General features: G+C 37.5%; 2 protein-coding genes across 2 annotated transcripts in view; one reads left to right on the plus strand and one right to left on the minus strand.

The window, feature by feature from the left end:
- Positions 1–13,987: 13,987 nt before the first annotated feature.
- Positions 13,988–20,505, plus strand: LOC126234501 (uncharacterized). Its single transcript, XM_049943195.1, has 4 exons — positions 13,988–14,214; positions 17,330–17,506; positions 18,227–18,392; positions 20,260–20,505. Exons 1-4 carry the CDS (start codon positions 14,013–14,015, stop codon positions 20,459–20,461), a joined length of 747 nt encoding a protein of 248 aa, XP_049799152.1. The 5' UTR covers positions 13,988–14,012; the 3' UTR covers positions 20,462–20,505.
- LOC126234502 (uncharacterized) overlaps positions 20,235–24,140 on the minus strand; it is a 115,963-nt gene continuing 112,057 nt past the window's right edge. Inside the window, exon 5 of the mRNA XM_049943196.1 lies at positions 20,235–20,449. The gene's annotated coding sequence lies outside the window, so the exon portion shown is untranslated. The remainder of the gene's footprint in view (positions 20,450–24,140) is intronic.

Consider the following 24,140-nt stretch of genomic DNA (forward strand, 5'->3'; position numbering starts at 1 on the left):
ATTAACTTATTTTTGGCTGGCAACACTGAACGGAACTAATCCAGTGTGTTCTGTCGCTTCCCCTTGGACATTCACAATTAGAGTGACGAAGTTTCGGGCGTCGTGTGTTAAGCCAACTTAAACTGTGCGTGCATGTGTTTAGTTTTGTTTAGTTGTTAAAAGAGTTGTGCTTGAAAAAAAAATACTATGAAACGGACAAGACAGAAATCCTTTCTGGTTTTTTTTTCTAAAAAAGGGACACAGAATTCTGATGCACTTGTTTCGAAAGAGAGTGGCATGTCACCACGTGATGCGGAATCCCAGCATGAAGAAGCGGGACCATCCAGGAAAACTGAGGATGAAGCAAAGAAGGGTGAGTCTCCTATTTACCATTATAAAAAGGGTTATATGATTTTGAGCCGTAGTTTTGTAAAAAATAAAGAAGAACTTTCTTGTTTAACATTTAATTACAAGTGAACAAATGGGCCTATTGCAAAATACGTTATACCATTTTTTTAGTTTAATTCTGTGTTAGGCTGTTATATGAGAGAATTTGTTTATAATGTTTAATAACTATTTTCTATTTATATTTATAGTAACAATTGCCTGGATTATGGGCGTTTTCCCTAGGAACTCCTCACTTCAAAACTTTTGAAACGTGTTAGTCTGATGTTAATGAAATTTCATGAGGTTACAGGCACGTGTATTGGCAGTGTAAATATCAACTTACAGAATTATTCAATCACTTATTGAAAGTTTCTTATACTTTTTCTAAAAAAGTTTTCCATGGCCAATATAAACATAGAAAGCGTGTGATTGTTTTGCAGCTCTCTTTTTGTGTTTTGGAGCTCTCTTTTTGTGGTACCTAATCTTGAAACTACGATCACTGAGACTGTACAGTGTGATATAATTTTATGAAGTTTAATACTGAATAACGGTTGCAACTTTGCCCATGTTGAAGTAGCTTTTTTTGCCAGCAAAAATAGTAACTGTTCATTAGTTGAAAAGTAAATGTGACAAACAGTGGTGGATAAAAAAATTTTGCACTCCTGGCGGTGCAACTAGATTGTGAAGAAATTATTACTAAGTTAGCAGCGAGACGTAAAAGGCTAAATATAATACTTTAAATTAAAGTAATTAATGTTTATTTTTAAATTAACTTACGACCTGAAGTTACAGCAAAATGCCAAAGTGTCACAATTTAAATACAAAGACTAATATAATAATTATTGCTTAATATAAATGATTAATAATGATATTCAAAAATATATAATTACCTCCAATGTTAGCTTACAATTAGTTGCTTTTTCATAAATAAATACCTCAACATCTACAATACATATGTTTTATTTAAAGACGCTTGGATCAATTTGTGTTTCTCTGCAGTTTTACCCGCATGTAATATGGACGCTAACGCATTTGTGGGTTTTTTAATTTCTGCTTGATTGACTCTATTGGCGTTAACAGCAAAACCTTTTTATGTGGTGGGCGAACGCAGGTTTACCTTCCTAATTGGTAGTGTTGGACCCCGCCCCCATGCACAAGCTGTAGGGACGTTCCTGTAATTTGATCTTAATTTCCAAGTGAATGGGGAAAAACAAATTGTTGCTGCTCATGATGTTCATTGTGGGTAGAATATTGCAACTAGTTTGCTGTCGGTAAGAGCAATAGTAAATAAGGGTAATAAGGTTATTTTCGATATCGAGGGATCCAAAATAATCAACTCCTGGCGGCCATATTGTAGCTTCTGCAACTAATGGAAAAAGTATTTACAAAGTAAATACAGTTCTAGATATTGCTGAAACTGGAAACCACCCTGTTTATGCTGCAAAATGTTTCTTGTGGCGTAGGAGAATTTGACATTTGAATAGAAGCTGTATGGCTGTATTGAAGAATATGGCAGCTGGGATGGAAAGTTTTAGAAAGAATAAAATGTAGTGTGAGGTGTCTTTGCAATGAAAGCAGGCTAGACTGCGATTTAAATCGAGTCAAAGTAGATCTTCGGAAGTCTTGCAATTCATTCACAGAGACCTCTGTGGACCTATGGAGAATAAATCCTTAGGACATAACCACTGTTTCCTGACCTTCATAGATGACTTTACATCCGTGTTAACTTAAAGTACCAGGGATCAAATGAATGATGTAATTGCTGTTTATTACAAAATGGTCGAAAGACAAATTGGGAAGAAAATTAAAATTATTTGATCAGACAATCGATCAGAACATGCAAAAAGGCAGTTTAAGAAACAGCGGAATGAAATGGGTATCAGGAATTAGACTACCATTCGCTGTAGTCCCTCTCAGGATGGAGTTGCAGAACGTGCCAATAGAACCATTGTTGAGGAGACGAGAAGTATGCTAAGCGATGGTTAGTTAACTAAGTGTTTTTGGACAGAGGCCATGTCAACTGCGGTGTATTTAACTAACAGATCACCTACCAAAGATGTGACAAACAAGACACCTTATGGAGTATGGACTGAGAAGAAACCGGACCTAAGGCACTTAAAAGTCTTTGGATGTAAATGCACTGTTCAGATTTCAAAACCATTAAGAGGTTAATAGGATGCAAAATCTCAGAGATATATTTTTGTTGGCTGTTGTGAGGACTCAAAAGGATACAGATTTTGTAATCCTGTGAATAAAAAGACAATAAGCAGCAGAGATGTGTGTTTTTAGAGGTTTCTGAACACAAAACAAAGGAAAATAGTCGAAATAACAGAATGATTCAACCAAATATAAGGTGTGATAATACTGAAAAAGAGAGGGACACTGAAAGAGAGGAAGATAATAATGAAGAGCAAACTGATATGCTAACTGAGAATGACATCGAGGAAGAAGATTTAATAGGGGAAGCCACTTTAAGGCAGTCTACATGTATAACAGAAGTAAAAAGATATCCAGTGTATGAAATGTAGGTTGCCCAAACCTTCAACAATGAACCCATGCACAGTCGATGAAGCCTTGACAAGTACCAATGCTCCAAGTTGGAAAAAAGCTATTGAAAAAGATTTACAATCATTTTTGGGTGATGATACATATGAATGGGTTGTCATGCCTGAAAAAATGCCACTAAGAACAATATCGGTATTCAGTATTAAAAATCCTGAGACTGCAATACCAAAATTCAAGGCCATATTGGTAGTTAAAGGATATGTTCAGAAAGAAGGAACAGATTATAATGAGACTTACTCACCAGTGGCGAAATATCCATCATTAAGACATCTTTTAGTTCTTGCAGTAAGGGAAGACCTATTAATTCATTAAATGGATGTGAAAACAGCCTATCTGATTGGAAAGCTGTTAGAGGAAATATATGTAATCCCACTTAATGGAGTTAAAACAACTTATCAAGGGCACAGGAAAATAAGGTGTTTGAAGAGAAACATGTACGGATTGAAGCAGAGTAGCCATTGCTGGAAAACATGTTTACATAAAACTTAGATAAGGCTCAGCATATCACAGTCAAAAGCTGATCCAAGTATATGTTGCAAAAGAAGCAAGGAAGGAAATAAAGTCATGGCCATATGGGAAGATGATTTTCTTTTTACTTCGCCAACAGTGAAAATAAAACAGACCTTTTAAAAGAAAAACATTTACGTTCAAAATTTAATATGCATGATTTGGAGGAAGTTAATCAATACTTAGGCATGAAGATCCTAAGAAGCACCAAGAGAGAAGAGTTATCGAGTGATCAATCTATGTATACAAGAAAAAATCCTAGAAAAGTTCGGTATGGAAAATTGTAATCCTATTTCTACCCCAATGGTAAATAATGTGAAACTGTTAATGACTGATGAGGAAAAGAAATGTAAGGAAGTGTACCCAATTTGGAAGCTGTAGGAATTCTACTGTACTTCGCACAGTCTTACAGACGAGACATTGCATTTACCACAAATGCTGTAAGCAAGTTTTGCAATGATCCAAGAGAAAAACATTGGATGGCAATCAAGATAATACTTAGATATTTAAAGCAAACTACTAATTATAAGCTGTAGCATAATAGTGGGTGGGTATACTGATGCAAACTGGGGAAGTGAGCTGGAAAGCAGACACTCCATCACTGGAAGTTACTTTAAACTAATGGAGGATTAAAATCCTGATCATGTAAGAGGCAGTGACAGTTGTTTTGAGAACCTTGGAAGCTGAATATAAGCCCTTATCCTTCGCTACCAAAGAAGCTCTGTGGACCAGAACACTGGTAGGTGAAATAGAATCACTTACAAAAATAAACCAATTGTGATATTTTATGATAATATGGGAGCTATTAAACTTGTCAACAATGTCATCAGAGTGAGATCAAGACATATTGACATAAAGCGTCACTTTATAAGAGATCGTCTAGAGCAGGGAATGTATCATGTATCCAGAGGAGAAATGTTATCAGATCTTCAAACCAAGCCTCGCAATGACAAGTTCTAGAACTTGGTGGAACATTACGGTCTAATCTGTGATGTGTAGTGTTCAGTATTTGAATTGGAGATATGTGAAAAAAGTAGTTTTTTAGTATGTATAGTTGTAAGTAGGATACATTGCGCTGATTGCATTAGACCTCTTTCAAATAGTATTATATGCTTATTGACTGGTAACGAGGCATTGTGCGTAGCCTTTATGTAAAATGTGTTAATGAAATATAAGTTTTTGTTTTATCCCTAAACAATTTTTCCCCGTCATTTTGATGTGCTAAACTAAAGATTCGAACAGAACCACGAGAACCGGAAGAGCTCCCAGACAAAGGAAGAGTCGCTTCGTTATGTGTAGCAGAAAGTGTAAGATGTCTGTATGTAAAAGCATTCTCCATTGTCTGTGAAAACTGTGCATGAAACACTGTGGATGAGATGAAGGAACAGAATGTGTAAACTGTGTTTTTACATAAACCAACTATCATCGCGTCTATTAAATAGGCGTAACCAGAATACAACACACCACGTGCTATTGTGTGAGTGATATGTATTGAGAATTACGTGCCAACCAAGTGTGATGTAAGATTATTATGTGTTAGGCATTTACTGTTTTGTGGTTGACAGAGTCAATCACGCAAACCTGATGTTACAACTGACACGGCCACTCGAGAGTTAAAGAGAATTAATTTCACAGAAATTATATCTCATAATTGACATTGCAAGAGTTTCAAGATAGAAAACAAGCAGTTGCTTTCATCGTAAACGGGAGCACGATGTGTGCACCAACAGAACAATTTGCACGCTTTGAGCTAGTAGTAACGGAAACTGACAAGTGTGACCACAATACGAGCAATAAATTAATCCGAGGATAGTTGTAAAACATTCAAAAATGTCGTCCACAAAATAAATAAGGAGATATTGCACTTATTTCAGCAATTTATTCAGGCGAATTTCGAAAGACTATGAAACCAGACTGTTATAATAATTTGCACAAATTTGTTGTTACTATATTGCACATATGGGAGAAATAAGTTGAAAAATGGAGATGAAAATGGTTCAAATGGCTCTAAGCACTATGGACTTAACTTCTGAGGTCATCAGTCCCCTAGAACTTAGAACAACTTAAACCTAAGAACTTAGAACAACTTAAACCTAACAAACCTAAGGACATCACACACATCCATGCCCGAGGCAGGATTGGAACCTGCGACCGTAGCGGTCGCGCGGTTCAAGACTGTAGCGCATAGAACCCCTCGGCCACTCTGGCCGGCAAAAATGGAGATGATTACTGCACAGAGCCCGTCCGAAAATACGTTTCCACAAGAGCGTCAGACGTTCATATGGCGCCTTCCCCACTTTTCAACACAAGCGAGATATCGTTTCCATCCTACCACTCCCTTTTTCTTTCTACCTCGTAGAATAGTTGCTTGCTTTTCTTGGCCTCTTAGTAACACCGGTAGTAAGAGAGAACAAAGCGGAAGAATCTTATACTTCACCCCTGAAACACGCTTTTACAAAAGACAAGGAACATGCTTCCCCTCGTAAAAATATAGCTGATAGACATTTTTTATTTTTACGTCAAAATAGTGAGAAAAGGTATGTCGTTTGTTTTTCGCCCAATCCGGTGCAGAACCAAATAAATTATGGAGTGAATACCGCCTTATGAAAATTACATGACAAAGTGAAATTTAATAAAACGACTACCGTAATCAAAATTATATTCGGTAAGTTCTCTTAAATCTCTTTCCGCGTTTTTAAAATGACGTTCAACTCAGTACGGTCAGAATCATCCAAAGGTGCTTACCAAATTACTTAAGCCACGTACCCAAGCTCTCTATTTATCCATGAAAAATGCACTCCTTGTTCTTTCTCTCACCAAGAAACTTCCAGATCTTGTGGTTCAACTTACTAATGGGCTCAAATTGACAACTTCCGAACTGATACATACTGTAGTTGAGTGGGGATATATTTTGTAAGACATTATTAAGGCTCTGAAAAAAGTTGGTCCAGTTGGCTCAAATTGGGTAACCACACATTTTCTGAAGATTTAATTGAAGAAAGAAAGAACATGGCCATTAAAGAAGACCCTGAATGGAGTGGGATAGGGAAGGACATGGGATTTGGCTATCTCAAAAACTGAGCCGGGCATTTGTTCGAAGTAAATTGCTGGAACCACGTAAAAAGAAAATCACGATGACAGGAACGATGTGTACAACCCCAGACACAAAGAAAATTTCATGCTTCCAACATATCACTTAAAACTACCAAGAGGCACCTAAGTACATGGAATGAAAGTCTGCAATAAACTCAAGGGTATAGATGTACTGAGCATGGAAATAGGTTCAATGAGCAAAAAATTTTTGATCTCCTGGTGGAAAAACGGTACTACTCATTTATAAATGATGAGATGATCATAAGAACAGTTTAACGATTTAATATGACGCTGTTATGATAATACTGTGAGTATAAAATAACGTCTGGAAAATTTAGACACGATGTACTGGTAGACCATGAGAAAAACAATATAATAATATTATTGTCTTCGACATAAACCTGTGCTCGTAAAATTAGTGTTAGAAAATTATTTAACTATATTTATCATACGCCAAAAATTGGCGTGTCTTCTGTACAATATGATCTGTAAAATGTATGTTATGAGACGAATAAAATACAAATACGAAAGTATTAAAGCTCCATTCACTCTCGAACACCACTTTTGTATCAACCACTGTACCACTTCATTCATCCTGCTCGTGTAGATCTAATATCGTTGAATAATAGAGAGAGACAGTTCTCCGGAAATTTTATTATCTTCACTTCTCTTAATGAGTCGATCTTAACGTCGCCACATGTTTGTTGTACGAATTGTAGAATTTTGTAGGGATCTGTATCTTTTTATCAAAGCCTGCTAAAAGTTTGATATTTTACTGAGATAACAGATACATTGTACGATTGTATCTGACTTTTACACTAAAGATGCTTTAAAGTTTAGACTGATGACGCCTTGTGGTGCATCATTGAGTAGTAAAAGAGGACTAGTCCATTTTTACCCCCCCCCCCCCTCCCCCATTTTTTCCGTCTAAACGATCATACTCAAACACACTAATTGCTTACGCGACATTAATAAGAAAATTAGACTGTTTTTGGGGGGGGGGTTCTGTTTATAATAAAAAATAGCAAACTATATATTCCTAAAGTAGCATTTCCCATAAGTGTGATGCTTTTCGACGTCTACCTTTCAGTTGCTGAATACTGTAACGTACACGGGGTCGTTTGTATGGGTGTGAACACACAAATATATATAAATATGGAGTTATAGTTTTAGAGGTACTTCACAGCCAAAGGCTGCCAATCCTAAAAGGTGCAGGTAACTTCCGAAGCTGAACGATATGCTTTTGACGTGAAAACTTCTACTCGCTCGTAGGTCGAATTTTCTTGTGTGGCAAAATGTCGTCAGATTTGAATCGTTAATACCTACGAGATTAATAATGCATAAACAATGGTTGAGCCCACGACGGATACATCATGTCTGTACGAGTTTGTCGCGCAATATTTATTTTGCCCATGACGCCGTCGTACCAGTGTAGGCAAATGCGCGATTGTTAGGAAACAGGCCACTGATTCGTGTGCCGTTGTGAAGAGCTTGCGGAGCACTGTTAGGACCGAAAGAGAGACAATAAAAATATTCGCCGAAATATAAGTGAAAATCGACATTAAAATAAAAATAATGAAATCTGTCGTATATATATTTGGAAATATAGAAAGCGCAGGTCAGACTAAAACTGATATCCAAAATAAATCAAAATGCCTAAAAAATCCAGTGATGAGGGAATCAGAGAACTACGGCAGTGCCGAAAAGGAAATGAAAGAAATTGCGCAATGCAATTGCGTATCTGGCTCATCGGGCATCTCACAGCAAAGTATTATATCGAGCGCACGCAGTTAACATCCTTTGATATAGTTGTTCGGCTTCATGAGCCCACAGACCCTTGCTACATATGATAAACTTGTGATTTATCTATTTTGTGACCATTATACTAATCTACGTCACGATTTTATTAAAGAGATTGATTATCAAATAACTTATTAATACGAACACTTGTTATGATTTTATCCCGACAACTGAACGAAAAATCTACGGCGTGAACCCGAATAGTGCATACAGTAATTTTTTTTACTGTTGTTTGTTTACTTTTTATTCTCATTTCCAGACTCAAGCATGCGAGTAAATGCTTATCCATTAGTGCTATTTCTACATCTTCGCCAAACAAATAATTTAGTGTCAGAAAATGTCTTTCCCTCGTCTCCCCAAATGGCTGTGGCACTTACCGAGGACAGCTCAAAGGCTGAGACAGTAGAACCTATACGGGATTTTATCTGTTAATGCCAGTAATGAGTCGTCCAAGGAAGAAAACGCCGCAGAAACCAAGGCACGACTTCGGTAAAGTACCGCCGAGGGGAGCAAACCGTTCATAACAGTTAGGTAACATGTTTGTTCGCTTGCGCCGCCCCAGCCGGACAAAAGTGAACGCGTGTTTGGAAAGCTCCGGCCGGTGTCGAAAATGAGGGCCGCGGAAGGGCTGAAAGCTTCCCATGTTACACAAGGATACCACCCTGAGAGCGTCAAACCGCAAGTTCTAAAGCTTGCCTATATAAGGGGGATGGCAGCGTCGCGCGCAGTACCATTTCCTTAGCGTGAGTGGGGTGGATAGTATCGAACATCTCCGCGCACATGTAAGTAAGCTTGTACCATAACAAATCTGTTTCTGTAAAGTTATATGTTTTCGAGCATTGCACATCATATTTATTCGTGCATGTCGCTATTTCAACATCGTAAGCGCAAATGGAAACAATGTCGGCGTATCGAATAATTAGGAAAAACGGGTGCATTCGCTAGCGCTGAAAATTTTTTATTCTTGAGGGTGTTCGTTAAGCCGCGAGTCACGAACAAATTGGCGTAGCAAAACTAACTTTTTAGGCTTGTAATTTTGTCCTTGTGCAGGTTCATAGTTGTCATCATTGTTGTTGTTGTGGTCTTCAGTCCTGAGACTGGTTTGATGCAGCTCTCCATGCTACTCTATCCTGTGCAAGCTTCTTCATCTCCCAGTACCTACTGCAACCTACATCCTTCTGAATCTGCTTAGTGTATTCATCTCTTGGTCTCCCTTTAGGATTTTTCCCTCCATGCTGCCCTCCAATACTAAATTAGTGATCCCTTGATGCCTCAGAATATGTCCTACCAACCGATCCCTTCTTCTAGTCAAGTTGTGCCACAAGCTCCTCTTCTCCCCAATTCTATTCAATACCTCCTCATTAGTTATGTGATCAACCCTTCTAATCTTCAGCATTCTTCTGTAGCACCACATTTCGAAAGCTTGTATTCTCTTCTTGTCTAACCTATTTATCGTCCACGTTTCACTTCCATACATGGCTACACTCCATACAAATACTTTCAGAAACGACTTCCTGACGCTTAAATCAATACTCGATGTTAACAAATTTCTCTTCTTGAGAAACGCTTTCCTTGCCATTGCCAGTCTACATTTTATATACTACTTTTTCCGTCATCAGTTATTTTGCTCCCCAAATAGCAAAACTCCTTTACTACTTTCAGTGTCTCGTTTCTTAATCTAATTCCCTCAGCATCACCCGACTTAATTCGACTACATTTCATTATCCTCGTTTTGCTTTTGTTGATGTTCATCTTATAGCCTCCTTTCAAGACACTATCCATTTCGCTCAAGTGCTCTTCCAAGTCCTTTGCTGTCTCTGACAGAATTACAATGTCATCGGCGAACCTCAAAGTTTTTATTTCTTCTCCATGGATTTTAATACCTACTCCGAATTTTTCTTTTGTTTCCTTCACTGCTTGCTCAATATACAGATTGAATAACATCGGGGATAGGCTACAACCCTGTCTCACTCCCTTCCCAACCACTGCTTCCCTTTCGTGCCCCTCGACTCTTGTAACAGCCAACTGGTTTCTGTACAAATTGTAAATAGCCTTTCGCTCCATCATTATCAGTTCCAAAAAACCGGCTGACACTGGATCGAGCTTCTGCCAGACTCTCCTAATCGACAGAAGTACTTGATCAATTATATGATCACATTGCATTTCAGTATCTTTACGACTTTTTTCCTCTCAAAATGTGTAAAAATTCTTCCAGAATATTTTGCGTTCAGCAAGCCTGGAAAGTGAGGAAGGGCGGATACTCTAGTGAATAAATTATGCAAAGCGGAAAATTAAAAACTGTAGCTGTTTTATTATTTATTCACTTAGATGTAGTTTATAGGGACGTTCGAGACGCTTTTGGTCTCTGTAGCACTTTCAGCACTCGACGAGTCGAAAATTTTGCCTTTGTGTCGGCGAAAGTTGCAGCGGAACGGAAAAAGGAAAGCAATAATTCATTCGTTCGTTAACTTTCTGCACTACTTCCATGTTTGCCCCAGCTGTAAGAATATTAGACCCTATATGTCGTAAATGATCCATCGCTAGCTACTTGCGAGTAAGTTTCACAAACCAGTTTCGAGACTTTGTCTCATCATCAGTATTTTTATGCTGCCAATACTGCTACTTTAATATGAAATTAAGGTATTTACACCACCCATAGTTTGTGTCAGTCCGTTATGTCTGATGCAACTTTACTTGCTTCAGGAGGTTGTATGCAACAAACTAGAGTGTTCCTGTCACTTTAGCATACGTTCACTGTAAATGAGGAGTGAAAATGACAGAAATGCGATTTTTCGTAATCTACCTCATGCAATATGCATCACAAAGTCGCCTTTTATAATACAAGTGTTTCAAAGTACAGACATAAATCAGAAATCACTATTAGTAAATCAAATTGAAAACAAGAACTGACAGTTTACCAAACCATATGCATAGATGTTGGCAAAAGGGGTGGGGTGGGGCAGAGGTGGCACACTGTGGTGGTGGTGGTAGGGGGGAGGGACCATTTCCCTCTCCCCCCACCCTGTGGAGTCTGCTGTAGGAAGATATTATTCACTACAGAATTCCTGTGATCTTGCTGGACCTCTCATTTAGCCATTTGTAATATTATATGGCTGGTCACAGTGAGACAGTACTATTGCTTTTGTAACTGCTGTATAAGATTGATTGCCAATTTTAGTAGAGCTTTGCAACCGCTGCCCCCCCCCCCCTGATAAATTTCTGCAAACACCAGTATCAAATTATCGGATGCGAGTTTAAAACATCAGATGGCGTATTTTAAGAAAATTGGCTACACATGAGAGGTACATCTGTGTTTCAAATGCTGGACTAAATTATGCCAAGTACAATGTTCAACAACAGTTTATAGCAATGCTGCATTATATTTCTTCTTAGCTTATAGCAATGCTGTTTCTTTTTTCTCCTGAATTTTCATGTAAATGGCAGATAAAATAATTGTTCAAAAGAAATGATTTTCGGTGTCCATCTTCGAGTTGACCTTACAAACCTTTAAAGAGTTGCATTTGTTATGTTTTTAATGTGAGTTCTTTCTTTGTTGTTTTGTAGAAATTTCTCTTTCCTTTTCTGTATTTTCCCTTACCATATTGTTACCAGATACTAAGGAGAAAATCTGCATATTCTTATGTCAGCTAATGTCTTATTGCCACATATTAGTAGTTTCCTACAGATCTTCTCATCAATATTTCATATGGCTGACAATGGTGCCACTGAAATCTCTCTCCCCCTTTATACATTGCCCCCACTTCAATCTGCACCATATGCATGTCAGTCACAGCTTACACCAGACCATACCAGGACTAACTAAATATCTGTGATCGAAAACAGACTATAAGAGAACCATATAGCCCAACTGACATGGAATTCCAACTACAAACCCAAAAGCCATCCCTTCTGTATCTTTGAATGGTACACTTGTAGCGCATTTTATCTATGTGTAACAACATACAGAAATCAAACAATGGAAATGCGGTTTCAGTTGCCTGAGACTGAAGTCGTTTGTATGAGTTGTGTTTGCATGTGTGTGTGCTTATGTGTGTCTATATTTGATAAAGGCCTTAATGGCCAAAAGCTATAATTGTGAGAGTCTTTTTGGTGTGGCTATCTGCGACTCAGCATCTCCGCTATATGGTGAGTGGCAAGTTTTCTTCTCAAATATTGTAACAACACACAACAAGATTTCATGTGCAAATAAAACCTGATCAATCTAAGTGAATATTTTATCAGTGATAAATACTTATACCTGAAATAAAAAGTGTGCAATGTAACATCTGTAAGTTCAAACAGTGGAAAGTCCAGCGACATTCATAAGTTCACTAGATTCAGAATAACTGAAAAGAAAGTCAAGTGTATTGCTGTTAGGAGCTTTGGATGACTATCTTATCACCCCCTGTACCTCTATTCCTTTGCACCACTGTCATCTTTCAAGATTTTTCTGCCGTGTGTATTGTAGAGTTTGCGTACTGATCCACAGCTGTTCCTGTTGAGGACTGGTTTTATGGTACTAACCTGCGAGCTACTTTAATACCTTCAAAATATTGGCTTTATTTTCAGTATCATTGTTGTCACCATATTTAGTGTTTATTGTCTCTGTTCGTTATGGTTGGGTTCCTGTGTACATACTGTTTCAGTGTCTATTTGCACAAGGAAAAACCGTAATTAGGGCAGTGACATTTTTCAGCTCTATATGGGATCTATGCATTACACCACCATCACAACCCATGTAAAGTGAATGGCAGTGTGTGTCCAGCAAATGTCTCCAGGTTGTAATTTGCAAACTGAAATTTGTAGTAGTTTAACTAAGGGATTCCTGGAAAAAAAAATCACAATGGCAACCCGAAGAAAACCATGAGTGATTTATAAAACTACTATTATCTATTCCTAAAGATTTATCTGTCCATCCCATAAATTCAACATCACATTATTGTATGCAGATAAAAGAAATGAAAAATTGTAGACGTAGGTTCATTTTATTCTGAAGAGAAGTTTGTCCCAATGTAAATCAATATTCCTGGCCTATAAATTTTTCAGTTTTTCCTCTCAGAAAGTTTTTTCAAATTAAGAAAACTATAACCTTTTAAGTGTCTTTCATTTAAACAGTTTAAATGTGGTTTCTCAATATTTACCCTTTTCTATCATTTGTAATAATGACAGTAAGATTTCATTTATTCATATGTTGTATCTGTACCATGGTATTAAGACAGATAGCACAAAAATATTAAACTATACTTACATGCAAGCATAAAAATAAAGTCGAATACTATGTATATTAGTATCAGGTACAGGTGCCCCTCAATAATAATACTCAAAAACATGCATGCATAGATACCTCAAAATTCTGATAAGATTTTGTACATAATTTCTATATATTTCTTCTCTTTTTGACTAAAAACACTTAGTTTTTCTCCATATTATTTGTTTATGTTCCCAAATGTCTTTCTGGACACGAAGTATTAAACTGGTGTGTGTGTGTGTGTGTTAAAGCAAAATTGAAATTGAAAATGATGGGAATGAGATGAATTTCAAAAAAGAGTTATGCCACAAGATCAAAATATTAATCAGTTAAGGAAAATAAAGCTACACAATAAAAATTTACACTGAAAAATATAAAGTCTTTCACATTTTTGAATAACATTTAAGCAGCGCATTTTCTTGGCTTCTGTTCAATGCACAGCATGAATAAATGTTTCTATGCACCATATAATATCTTACACTGTCTAATTTGCTGCACTGTTTACAGCTCTGCTAGGAAGATGTTGATGCAGGCACTGTTTGTGGTTGTGCTGGCATCATTCTGCAATGCACAGTTTCAACCACAACCAGCAGGTCGTATCTTAGAGCCACCTGTTCCAACTCTCTGTGCACAGAGTGAGTATGAATAACAGATACAGAAACATGTATATTGATTAATATAATGGCTAAACTATTCATAGGCTAATAGAAAAAAACATCATATTGCATGTCAAGTAATGACGTATGGATGAATTATTTAATTAACTTTCATTTATAGTACCACAGTTCTGTGTAATATATGATAAACCCTTACTTTGATATTTTACAAACAAACCATTTCTTTCTGAAGGAGTCAGGTTGTACTCTATTTACTCTTGAATCTTTAAGAATAATTTGTTCTAAATGTGTTGCACAAATATCATTGTCAGTTTAAGTCAGTGAAGGCCAATATTCCACAACATGATAAGCATCTGACATCATCACAAAACAAACTGAGCAATAATTCATTATACTTTATAAACAGTTGTTAACTAACTGCTGACAACTGTTTCACCTTAAGACAGAATTCTATGACGTATGACTGTTTTGACGTTAAAGCCAAATAGAAAAAGTACCAGTAGGCCTACTTCTTTCATTCTGGCAGTTTAAGTTCTATAGTATATTATTTACTCAGCATCCATTCACAATCTACAATAATAAATATGCAAAACATACACCTGTCTTGCACAAAACTATCTGTTAGGCCATAACACTTGATAGACTCATAAATGGCAAAAATCTCTTCCACAACCACAATCCATCTAGAATTGACTCTATCTATGCAAGGGGGATTATTTTAACAGCATAATGTTTTAGTTTCCCTAGTAGAGTTTTATTACCTATGCAACAGAAGACCTTGATAAGGTCTTAGAAAATGTAAACACAGTAATTTTCTTGTCTAATTCTGTCAGAATTGAGTTTGTGGAATCACATAACTGATGAGCCAAAACTTTATGACCACCTGCTCAATAGTGTGTTGGTCACCTTTGAAACACAATTCTGAATGGCCCAGATTTGCCTTGGTAGGTTCCCTAAGGTAAGCAGCACCAGTTGTCAATGGACAGGTCACACAACACTCGTGTATAGGAGTGGAGTTGGTACTAGATAGTGTCCCAGATGTGTTCCACCAGATTCAGATAAGGCAATGACCAAGTGAGTTCCTTATTATCCTCCTCAAACAAGTACCAAGATTCTGGTCTTTTGACGTGGACATTTATCCTGCTGGAAGATGCCATTGCCACCAATGAAGATATCAAGCATGAAGTGATGCATGTAATGTGGTCCGCAATAATGCTCACATACTCCACAGTCGTTATGGTGCCTTCAATTACTATGGTAGGAAACCCATGAAAGCTGAGGTGAATGTCCCCCATAGCATAATACTGGCTGCAATGATCTGCATCTGTGGTGTTGTGCATATTTCAAGCAGCCGTTTCCGTGGATCGTAGTATGTCAAAACAACCATCAACATGTGGGTGCTAACAAGTCATTGCAAAATTTCATTTGGTTAAACTTCCATCATAACCATAAGTTATTGATTTGCGGAGACCTAACAATTTTTGTGGTCTCTTTAACACTAGAGTTGAAAGAATTGACACCTTTCTGTTGGAGTATGCTAGACTTTTATCTGTCAAAAATGTGAAGTGTTTTAATTTTCACATTAAATATGTGTCCTTTTATTTAAGGCTGTCTAATGTGATTCCTCAGTTAGAAAAAGGCACGAGGGAGATCAACCTATTGTTCATATCGGTGCTTGACATACCTACTTATAAGTAGATATGGGTATGCTTTTTCACAGATTCTTTATTCAATATATATATATGCAGAATTGCAGACCTAAAAGAAGTAAAGTAATTTAATTTCAGATTGAATGAAAAGTACCAACACAACCATTAATTTTTAGGGTTTCATTCTTCTTAATAATTTCTTAATGGAATGTAAACTAGGAACAGTATTAACAGACAGAATTGCTGTGGTTCTTCGCTATACCACAGCACATGTACTTAATAGTTCAGAACAGCCAATATGCTTGAATCAACTTGTTTGTTTCCTGGGTGTACATATGATTTTCCTAGCAAGTATGCAGTAAAGTCCATTAAATCTTTAATAACCTTCAAATCAGCTGCTGACTATAAAGGAAAAATTTGTGATAACCACACAAATTAATGTTAAATGCATCAATAAAAAGTCAGTTTGGTTTTTCAGCATGATACTAATATAAGAATATTTGACTGTATAGTTGTGATCAAGTGAGTAAAATTAGAGATAAGTAGTTTGTTATTTGGTTTTACCAGTTGATTTCTTAATAAGGGATGTGATCTGTCATATCATTCTGTTGGGTGAAAGTTGGGGCTGTCAATGCAGCAACATGCAGCATGATCACAACTGCTTCCCATTATGTCAACTGCAGAACTATACCACTAAACTGTTGGCTACAGTATTAGATGAGGACTTAATGTAAGAGTGTCATATATATTTTTCCCACGTGGAATGTTTCCCTTTGTGAAAAATGTATTTCAGACATCACGTAATAAATTTTAATAAATGACTTTGCAAGTTTTTGGATTTCTTAAAGAAGTACTATTATTTTATTCTTTTGAGAAAGGGCAGTTGCAGAACTGAGAACTTTAATAATTGCAATGATACAAAGAGGATTCTTGAAATCAAAAAGTAATAGTCATTGTTACCTTCAGACGGTAATTCAATAATGTAATTCAGAGTTATTTAAAAATTTTTTCATGAAAGTAACATTTTTGTCTCTTTAATCTAGAGAAACAGGATCTATTATTATCCTTAGCTTTCTTGACAAATTATGTTTGACAGTTCAGAAATAATTTTCTAACAGCTTTTTCTACAAAAGTATCTAATAATGAGGCATGAACTATCATATTTTTATCGGCACTATTTTAAATTAAGAATGAATTTTTGGTATTATGCTTTGTGTGCACAGTATCTAATTTTATTTTGTAAGTGCATCACATATTCAAAGAAAAACATGTTGTTTTTACAAATAATATTAATTTCTTGAAGTTATTGTGAAGTTATGGATATTCTGAGAAAACACACATCAAGATACTAATGACACTATTAGAACAGAAGTGTTTTTAAGTATAACATACAAAGGCTAAATTATAATATAATAAAAACTGTGGAATACAGTCTTGTCTAATAAATTTAATTATAGTAAAAATACCAATTTTTATGTCTGCAGGAAAGATTCATGAACACTTCAATGGCAAGGGCTATTTCTTCTCATGGAAAGACTCACAAACACAAACTCCTGAAGACTGGCTTGGTGGTCGTAACTGGTGTCGCATGCGTTGTATGGACCTTGTCAGTTTAGAAACTACAGCTGAGAACGAGTTCATTAAGAAGCGAATTGTTGAAGGTCAGTAATTTAATCAGTTAGTCATATGTCTTATAAATGACGCAACATGAATGTTTTGTTTGTAGAACTTTCATATATGTGATTAAAATTTTACTGGGGTTGCAAGTTCTATTTATAATCTCATGAATGGTGTAACAGTAGATTTCAAGCAAATTTTCATCAGTCTGCATGCCCAGTCTTCTGTTGGCCATTAGCTGTTAAAAATTTATCTGGTTTTGGTTAGCTTATTGTTTCATCTCAAGTGGTTTGGTAGCTAACAGTTTCATAGTATTAAGCAGGCGGGTTTGTTTCTAATGATGATTATTATTTTTTCTGTTTGCTGCTATCTTTTTTGTGCAGTATTTTTAACCACACACACACACACACACACACACACACACACACACACACACACACACTTTTACTTAGTATATATTAACACAATAATTTTTTAACCCTAATTGTGAAATATGAAACTACTCCAACACACTGGTGTTAGTTGGCAATAAAATTGTTTGTTCTGTTATGTCAACAGTGCAAAAAAGATGAATATTATGCAAATTAAGTTTTTTATAGGTATAAACATTTTTGTGACACATAGTTGAACTGAATTACGAAATTCTGAAAACTGGTACCCATACTTCATAATGAGTTAGTCTACATTTGTCTGTTCAGATTAGGCAATATTTTTTTCAAAATAGCATACGACAAAAACAAGATAACTTTTCACAACATTCACAGGAAACCAACGTTACATATGGACAAGTGGGCGTCTCTGTGACTTTAAGGGTTGTGACCGCCCAGATCTGCAGCCCCTCCATACAAATGGTTGGTTCTGGACTGCTGAACTGACTCGTCTTCCACCCACAACTGACAGACATCAAAATGATTGGAGTCATACTGGAGGGTGAGTTGCCATTTCTTATTAACATAAGTTTTCTGGAAAATAACCTAAGACATGATGAATAATTCCAAGTAAAAGTGAAAGCTAGTGAAGACCAGCAAAAGACATACTAAACAAATTTAAAAACCTAGAAAAGAATTTACAAAAAGTTCCAGTATTATCCACACAAACACATGCTGACATTTTACGACAATCATCAGAAGGATCTCATTTTGCTGCTTAACAGGAGTTGGATTACACTTGTCAAACAGATTTGGTGACACTAGCAGTGAAAACTAACTGGTGCCAAAATGAGGGGAGTGGGAGGGAGAGGGGGGGGGAGAGAGAGAGAGAGAGAGAGAGAGAGAGAGGGGGGGGGGCTTAAATGCAAATTTGATAAACAGAATCTAACCTGGAAATTCAGGATATCTTTCCTGTAAGAACAGCTGTTTGTTTTGCAGAAATGCTTAAGGGACTTTGTGGATACCAGTGGAAGAAATATGATTGTTATTTCAGGAAACCATCTTGGGTAGATTCAGGTAACTGGTAATCAGGATAGACTGTGCAACAATTATATTCCATCATATTACTAGAACAAAGATGATGATAATAAGATAAGAGAGATTATGGTAGATAGTATTATACACAAGGAGACTTTTTCACCTTGCCTCATTTGCAAATGCGATTGGACTGATACTAATTCCAGTTCAAAGTAACATATACCGTGTGTTATGCAATGGCTTGTGAAATACAAATGTTGATGTAGTCGTGGAAAAGATGTAAGGGATTTGTGAAGTAACAAGCTACTTATAACTTTTTACTAGGCAGAAAACATTGCTTTTAAATACTTGAAACATTGCCTTTCATTTTTACTGCCATAATTACTGTTAACATTTATTTCTTGTTTACATTTTGAATTCCAAATAATATTTCTTAAATTAGACTTTCTCACAAATGATAACACTGCTTTCCTGAAATAATATATATTAATTACAAATAGACTGATAAAGAATTCACCAGACAAACTTAAAAGAAATTCAAATCAGTGTATACAGTTTGTGACAAAATCAAAAATGTCAAATGTGTATATATGAAGACTGCAAGACAACACACAAACAATAAAGCTTAAATACATGTATTTTCATGAACTAAGAAGTATTCTTGAGTTTCAATGTTGCTTAAATTTTCATGTGACAAAACAGCAAGGTCATGTATAATTAATCAGTGAGAAATTAATTTTCCTGCACAAGATATCTGCCAGTTACACTACTCCTGTGTATTTTAAGTTATATTCAGCTATCATCTTCCAGACTGGAGTTTTCACTCTGCAGCAGAAAGTGTGTTAATATGAAACTTCCTGATATATTAAAACTGCGTGCCAGATTGGGACTCAAATCCATGACCTTTGTCTTTCACCTTATACATTTCAGGCTTTCATATATCAGTGTCAAAGTGATGAATCAAATATATTACTTGTATGAGATACTGTGTATATGTAATTACAAACAAGTTCCTAAACATACTGTAATGTCAGGACCTATAACTTCAAACACAACTACCATAAGTGCTTATGAGACATTTGGTTTTGTAATTGCAGAACTAAATATATAGCATCAAAATAGACCACTTCTTCTGGCATTATTACTGTATTTGTTACTGTCACACTGATATAATAACTTAATAATTAACTTTAATGTAATGTACTGTTTCAAACAGAACTCAAATAAAAGGTAGGAAAAAGGAAGAACAGTAAATTGAAAAATATTTCATGAACATTTTTATCAATTTGTTTTAAGTTAAACATTGAAATTTTATCAGAAATTTGTAATTTAAATGAACACTACATCTATTACACCTTACAATAATTTCCCATGTATTTATTGTTTTGCAGACTCAACAGGCCCCAGCCTGACAACAGAGAACCTCAGCAGGGAGGAGCTCCAGAGAACTGCCTTGCTGTGTTGAACAATTTCTACAATGATGGCGTTCACTGGCATGATGTTGCTTGCCACCACCGCAAACCATTTGTCTGTGAAGACAATGATGCTCTTTTGAAATATGTGCGATACACCAATCCCCATCTGAAAGTATAAAACACTGTAAATGCTGATAGGAACAATAAAATTTTTATAACAAGCCTCATTCTATATGCATGAACGTCGCCTGACTTGTATTCTTACATTCATTTCAAAACACTGAAAGTAATCCACCACTGGAAGTGAGTAGTAACACAAGATATAACCAGAAAACTGAGAAAAATCTGCTAGCGAAAAACAAGTTATTACTGACACTGCACAAAAATTAATCAGTTTCTTTAATTAAAAATGACTTCATCATAATGTCAATTTTGTGTAGCGCACTGATATCTGTGATCTTCATTTTTTTTTAGGAATTAAAAAATTTATATTCGTTACTTCAGAGTTTTAACTTATTTTTACTCCACATATTACGAAGAAATTATTTTAAATTGCTCTCTCAGATTTTGGTTGATAATCTGCCAATGGTTGTTTAATAGATTATTAATGCAGTAATGTTTGAGACCTATGCATCAATGCTCATTTGGAAGAAATATCATATGAGAGATTAACAGATTCAGAAGTAAGTATTAAGAACAAAACTATCAGTACAAGGGCGTCCGTGGCAGAGGGCAGTGGAGTGCCATGTCCCCCCTCTCCCTGGCTCTTGGGGAAAAGAAAAAATTTAATGCAATCAGGTGTATTTCTTTCAAGATAATGATTTATAAATCAGTATTATCTGTATGAAGATTTTTATCTGGGTCAGAACTGGAACTTTTTATGGCTACTTACAAGTTGCCATTCATCTTACAAGATACTCCATGCCTTCAGGTCTACCCCTCTGCCCCTACAACCTATTATATACCCTTATATTGGTGTACTCCTAATGAAATTAGTTGGCATTTGAGACAGGAAGTGGACTCAACAATTCCCATCAGCAATGCCCCAAGGGACTCACACACACACACACACACACACACACACACACACACACAGTTCAACATTTTTTGAGATATGGTGTGATTAGTTTGAATTTTCTTCCTAGATGGGAAGTTTTCATGTGTTAAAGCCTTCATCTCTAAATAAAATTAGGAACACTTTTTTGATATGCATAGAGAAACTATAGATAACTATACCGTATATGAATTTAAGACTTATTATGTTGGTTTTGAAGGCAACAGACATTTTAAATTGGTTTTCTGTCACCATGGAAAGGGGAGACCTCTGATGGCTAGATTACTGAAGTCTTAAGAACTGGTGACACCACAGTGTTTACCAGCATTCACTGAGGAGAAACAACTATTAAAGTAATGTTCTGTGTTATTTGAATACTTGTACATCATTTGCATATTCAAAGTCACACATATCCACTTCTCCTAAGTGTTGTAATGGCAATAAAACATTAGATTTCTGCCGGCTGGTGTGGCCGAACGGTTCTAGGTGCTTCAGTCTAGAACCACACGACCGCTAAGGTCGCAGGTTCAAATCCTGCTTCGGGCATGGATATGTGTGATGTCCTTAGGTTGGTTAGGTTTGTGGCGGTTATCGACTGCAAGAGTCGACCGCCTCATCTTTGAGAACAAACTTCTTTGAAAACTGTTGATCTCAGTGTGTTCCGAACTCTGTATTTGAGCGGATGTGTTTGTACTGACATGATCAAAATAAAGTTAATTCATTATAAACAAGTGAATACTTAATGTATGTAACATCTCGATTCCCATACTGGTGGCCCCGACACCGATCAACGACAATGCACCAATTACACCGACGACAATACCGGCTGTTTCTCAGTGCAACACTGGATGTGCCACGCCTCCCTCTATGTAGCACCCCAGCCGCACCGACTCTGCTCGACCGCTACCAACAGCAACGTAACGGCTGCCGCCTGCTGGATCACTGACCTCGACCCAGTCAAAACAAACAGCTGCACGACATACGATCCCGCCACAGATACCGCACCCGTGTCTTGTCAACAACTCGCTGACACTACACACGCTTACCGCCCGGCTGTTAACTGCTCGATCGCGCCCGCAACTTGTTCACCCACGCCAGAAGACGATTTCAGTTGTATCAATGGTTCATACAGCAGTGAACGTGTTTTCACTCTGCTGGCTGTTAACTGCTCGATCGCGCCCGCAACTTGTTCACTCACGCCAGAAGACGATTTCAGTCGTATCAATGGTTCATACAGCAGTGAACGTGTTCTCACTCTGCCGCCACTGAGTACTGAGTTTCACATTCGCGATCGCACACACGATCTCTTCTACTCGAACTGTTATGTCAATACTGTGCCGCCAACCTTGTCTTGTATGCCAGGTTACCCTTTGATAGAGACCAATTCTGATTTCGACCCCATCTTACTCAGTGATACACAGCAGACTGCTTCACGACATACATTTTCGCCTGAACAACTGCAACAGCTACGTGAGCAAATTGCAGCATACAACTTGTTGGTACAAGATCAGTTACACATGCTGCAGCCGACACCAACCGAGTACGACATGCAAAGAGATGCTCGTGTCATTGTTCTGCCTCCGACTGCTGACGATCCTTCGCCGTTACATGCATTTTCGCCTGAACAACTGCGACAGCTACGTGAGCAAATTGAAACATACAACTTGTTGGTACAAGATCAGTTTCACATGCTGCAGCCGACACCGATCGAGCACGACATGCAACGAGATGCTCCTGTCATTGTTCTGCCTCCGACTGCTGACGATCCTTCGCCGTTACATGCATTTTCGCCTGAACAACTGCGACAGCTACGTGAGCAAATTGAAACATACAACTTGTTGGTACAAGATCAGTTTCACATGCTGCAGCCGACACCGATCGAGCACGACATGCAACGAGATGCTCCTGTCATTGTTCTGCCTCCGACTGCTGACGATCCTTTGCTGTTACTACCATCTGTAACTAATACCCTGACGATCACGCTACATGGATCTACGTCCCAGATGTCACAACTGTCATCATCACACCGCCTCAAGTGGAAATTCTACATTACTGATGTCATACAAGCAACTTATTTACACCGCTGCCACCTTTCCTTGGTAGTTCCAGACACTTTGTCTCTGTACCACGGCATAACCAGCTGCATTCCAGTGCTTTCACTACCTCCGCAATGTACGACCAACACATCTGCCGTTACTGCTTTGACGAGTGAGCATCTTTCCGCTTCGACACATGACCATGCAGCAGTTTTGCGCGAGCAGCTTGCACCCTTACGAATCGACTGCAGCGCCGACAGTGACAGCACACACGCAGCTCGTTCCATCGAACTGTGTTGCCTCTCCACCACGGACCAGTAGTTCATCCGCCAATTCGACTTGTTCACGTTCACATTACGTCTCATCGCCTTCCTGCTCCGACCACGGTTTCACCGACCACGTCCACCTTCCACCACCTCTCGCCGTCGCCATGCCTCATGCACAGGGCTCACGGCCATGCCCCCCAACCTTCGATCACTGCTTGTTTGCACATCAAAACACCGACACTGTCAACTCTGCTTCGAACATCCTGCCATCTACCGCTGTAACACACTTACCGTCCACGGACTCTGAGGTGACGCTTCCGTCTACATCGAAATCATCCACCACCAAGGTCAGTCATGTGAAGCTTGCTGTTTTCTCCCCTGCTGCAACATCAAGCGCCTCTATAACTCTGTCATTACCAGGAGTGTTGCTCATCTGGCATCTCTTATGCAACCTGTTAAGCCACAGCATGCTTGCTCCTCTATGTCATAAGGCCAATAACA

Source organism: Schistocerca nitens, chromosome 2 (assembly GCF_023898315.1).
Source record: "Schistocerca nitens isolate TAMUIC-IGC-003100 chromosome 2, iqSchNite1.1, whole genome shotgun sequence".
NCBI lineage: Eukaryota > Metazoa > Arthropoda > Insecta > Orthoptera > Acrididae > Schistocerca > Schistocerca nitens.

Bases quoted from the DNA above. Each gene is read 5' to 3' on its own strand.
- LOC126234501 (XM_049943195.1), top strand. From the start codon at position 14,013: ATGCACAGCATGAATAAATGTTTCTATGCACCATATAATATCTTACAC. The intron at 14,215-17,329 runs GTGAGTATGAAT...TTATGTCTGCAG, and splicing joins TCCAACTCTCTGTGCACAGA to GAAAGATTCATGAACACTTC. The intron at 17,507-18,226 runs GTCAGTAATTTA...CAACATTCACAG, and splicing joins TAAGAAGCGAATTGTTGAAG to GAAACCAACGTTACATATGG.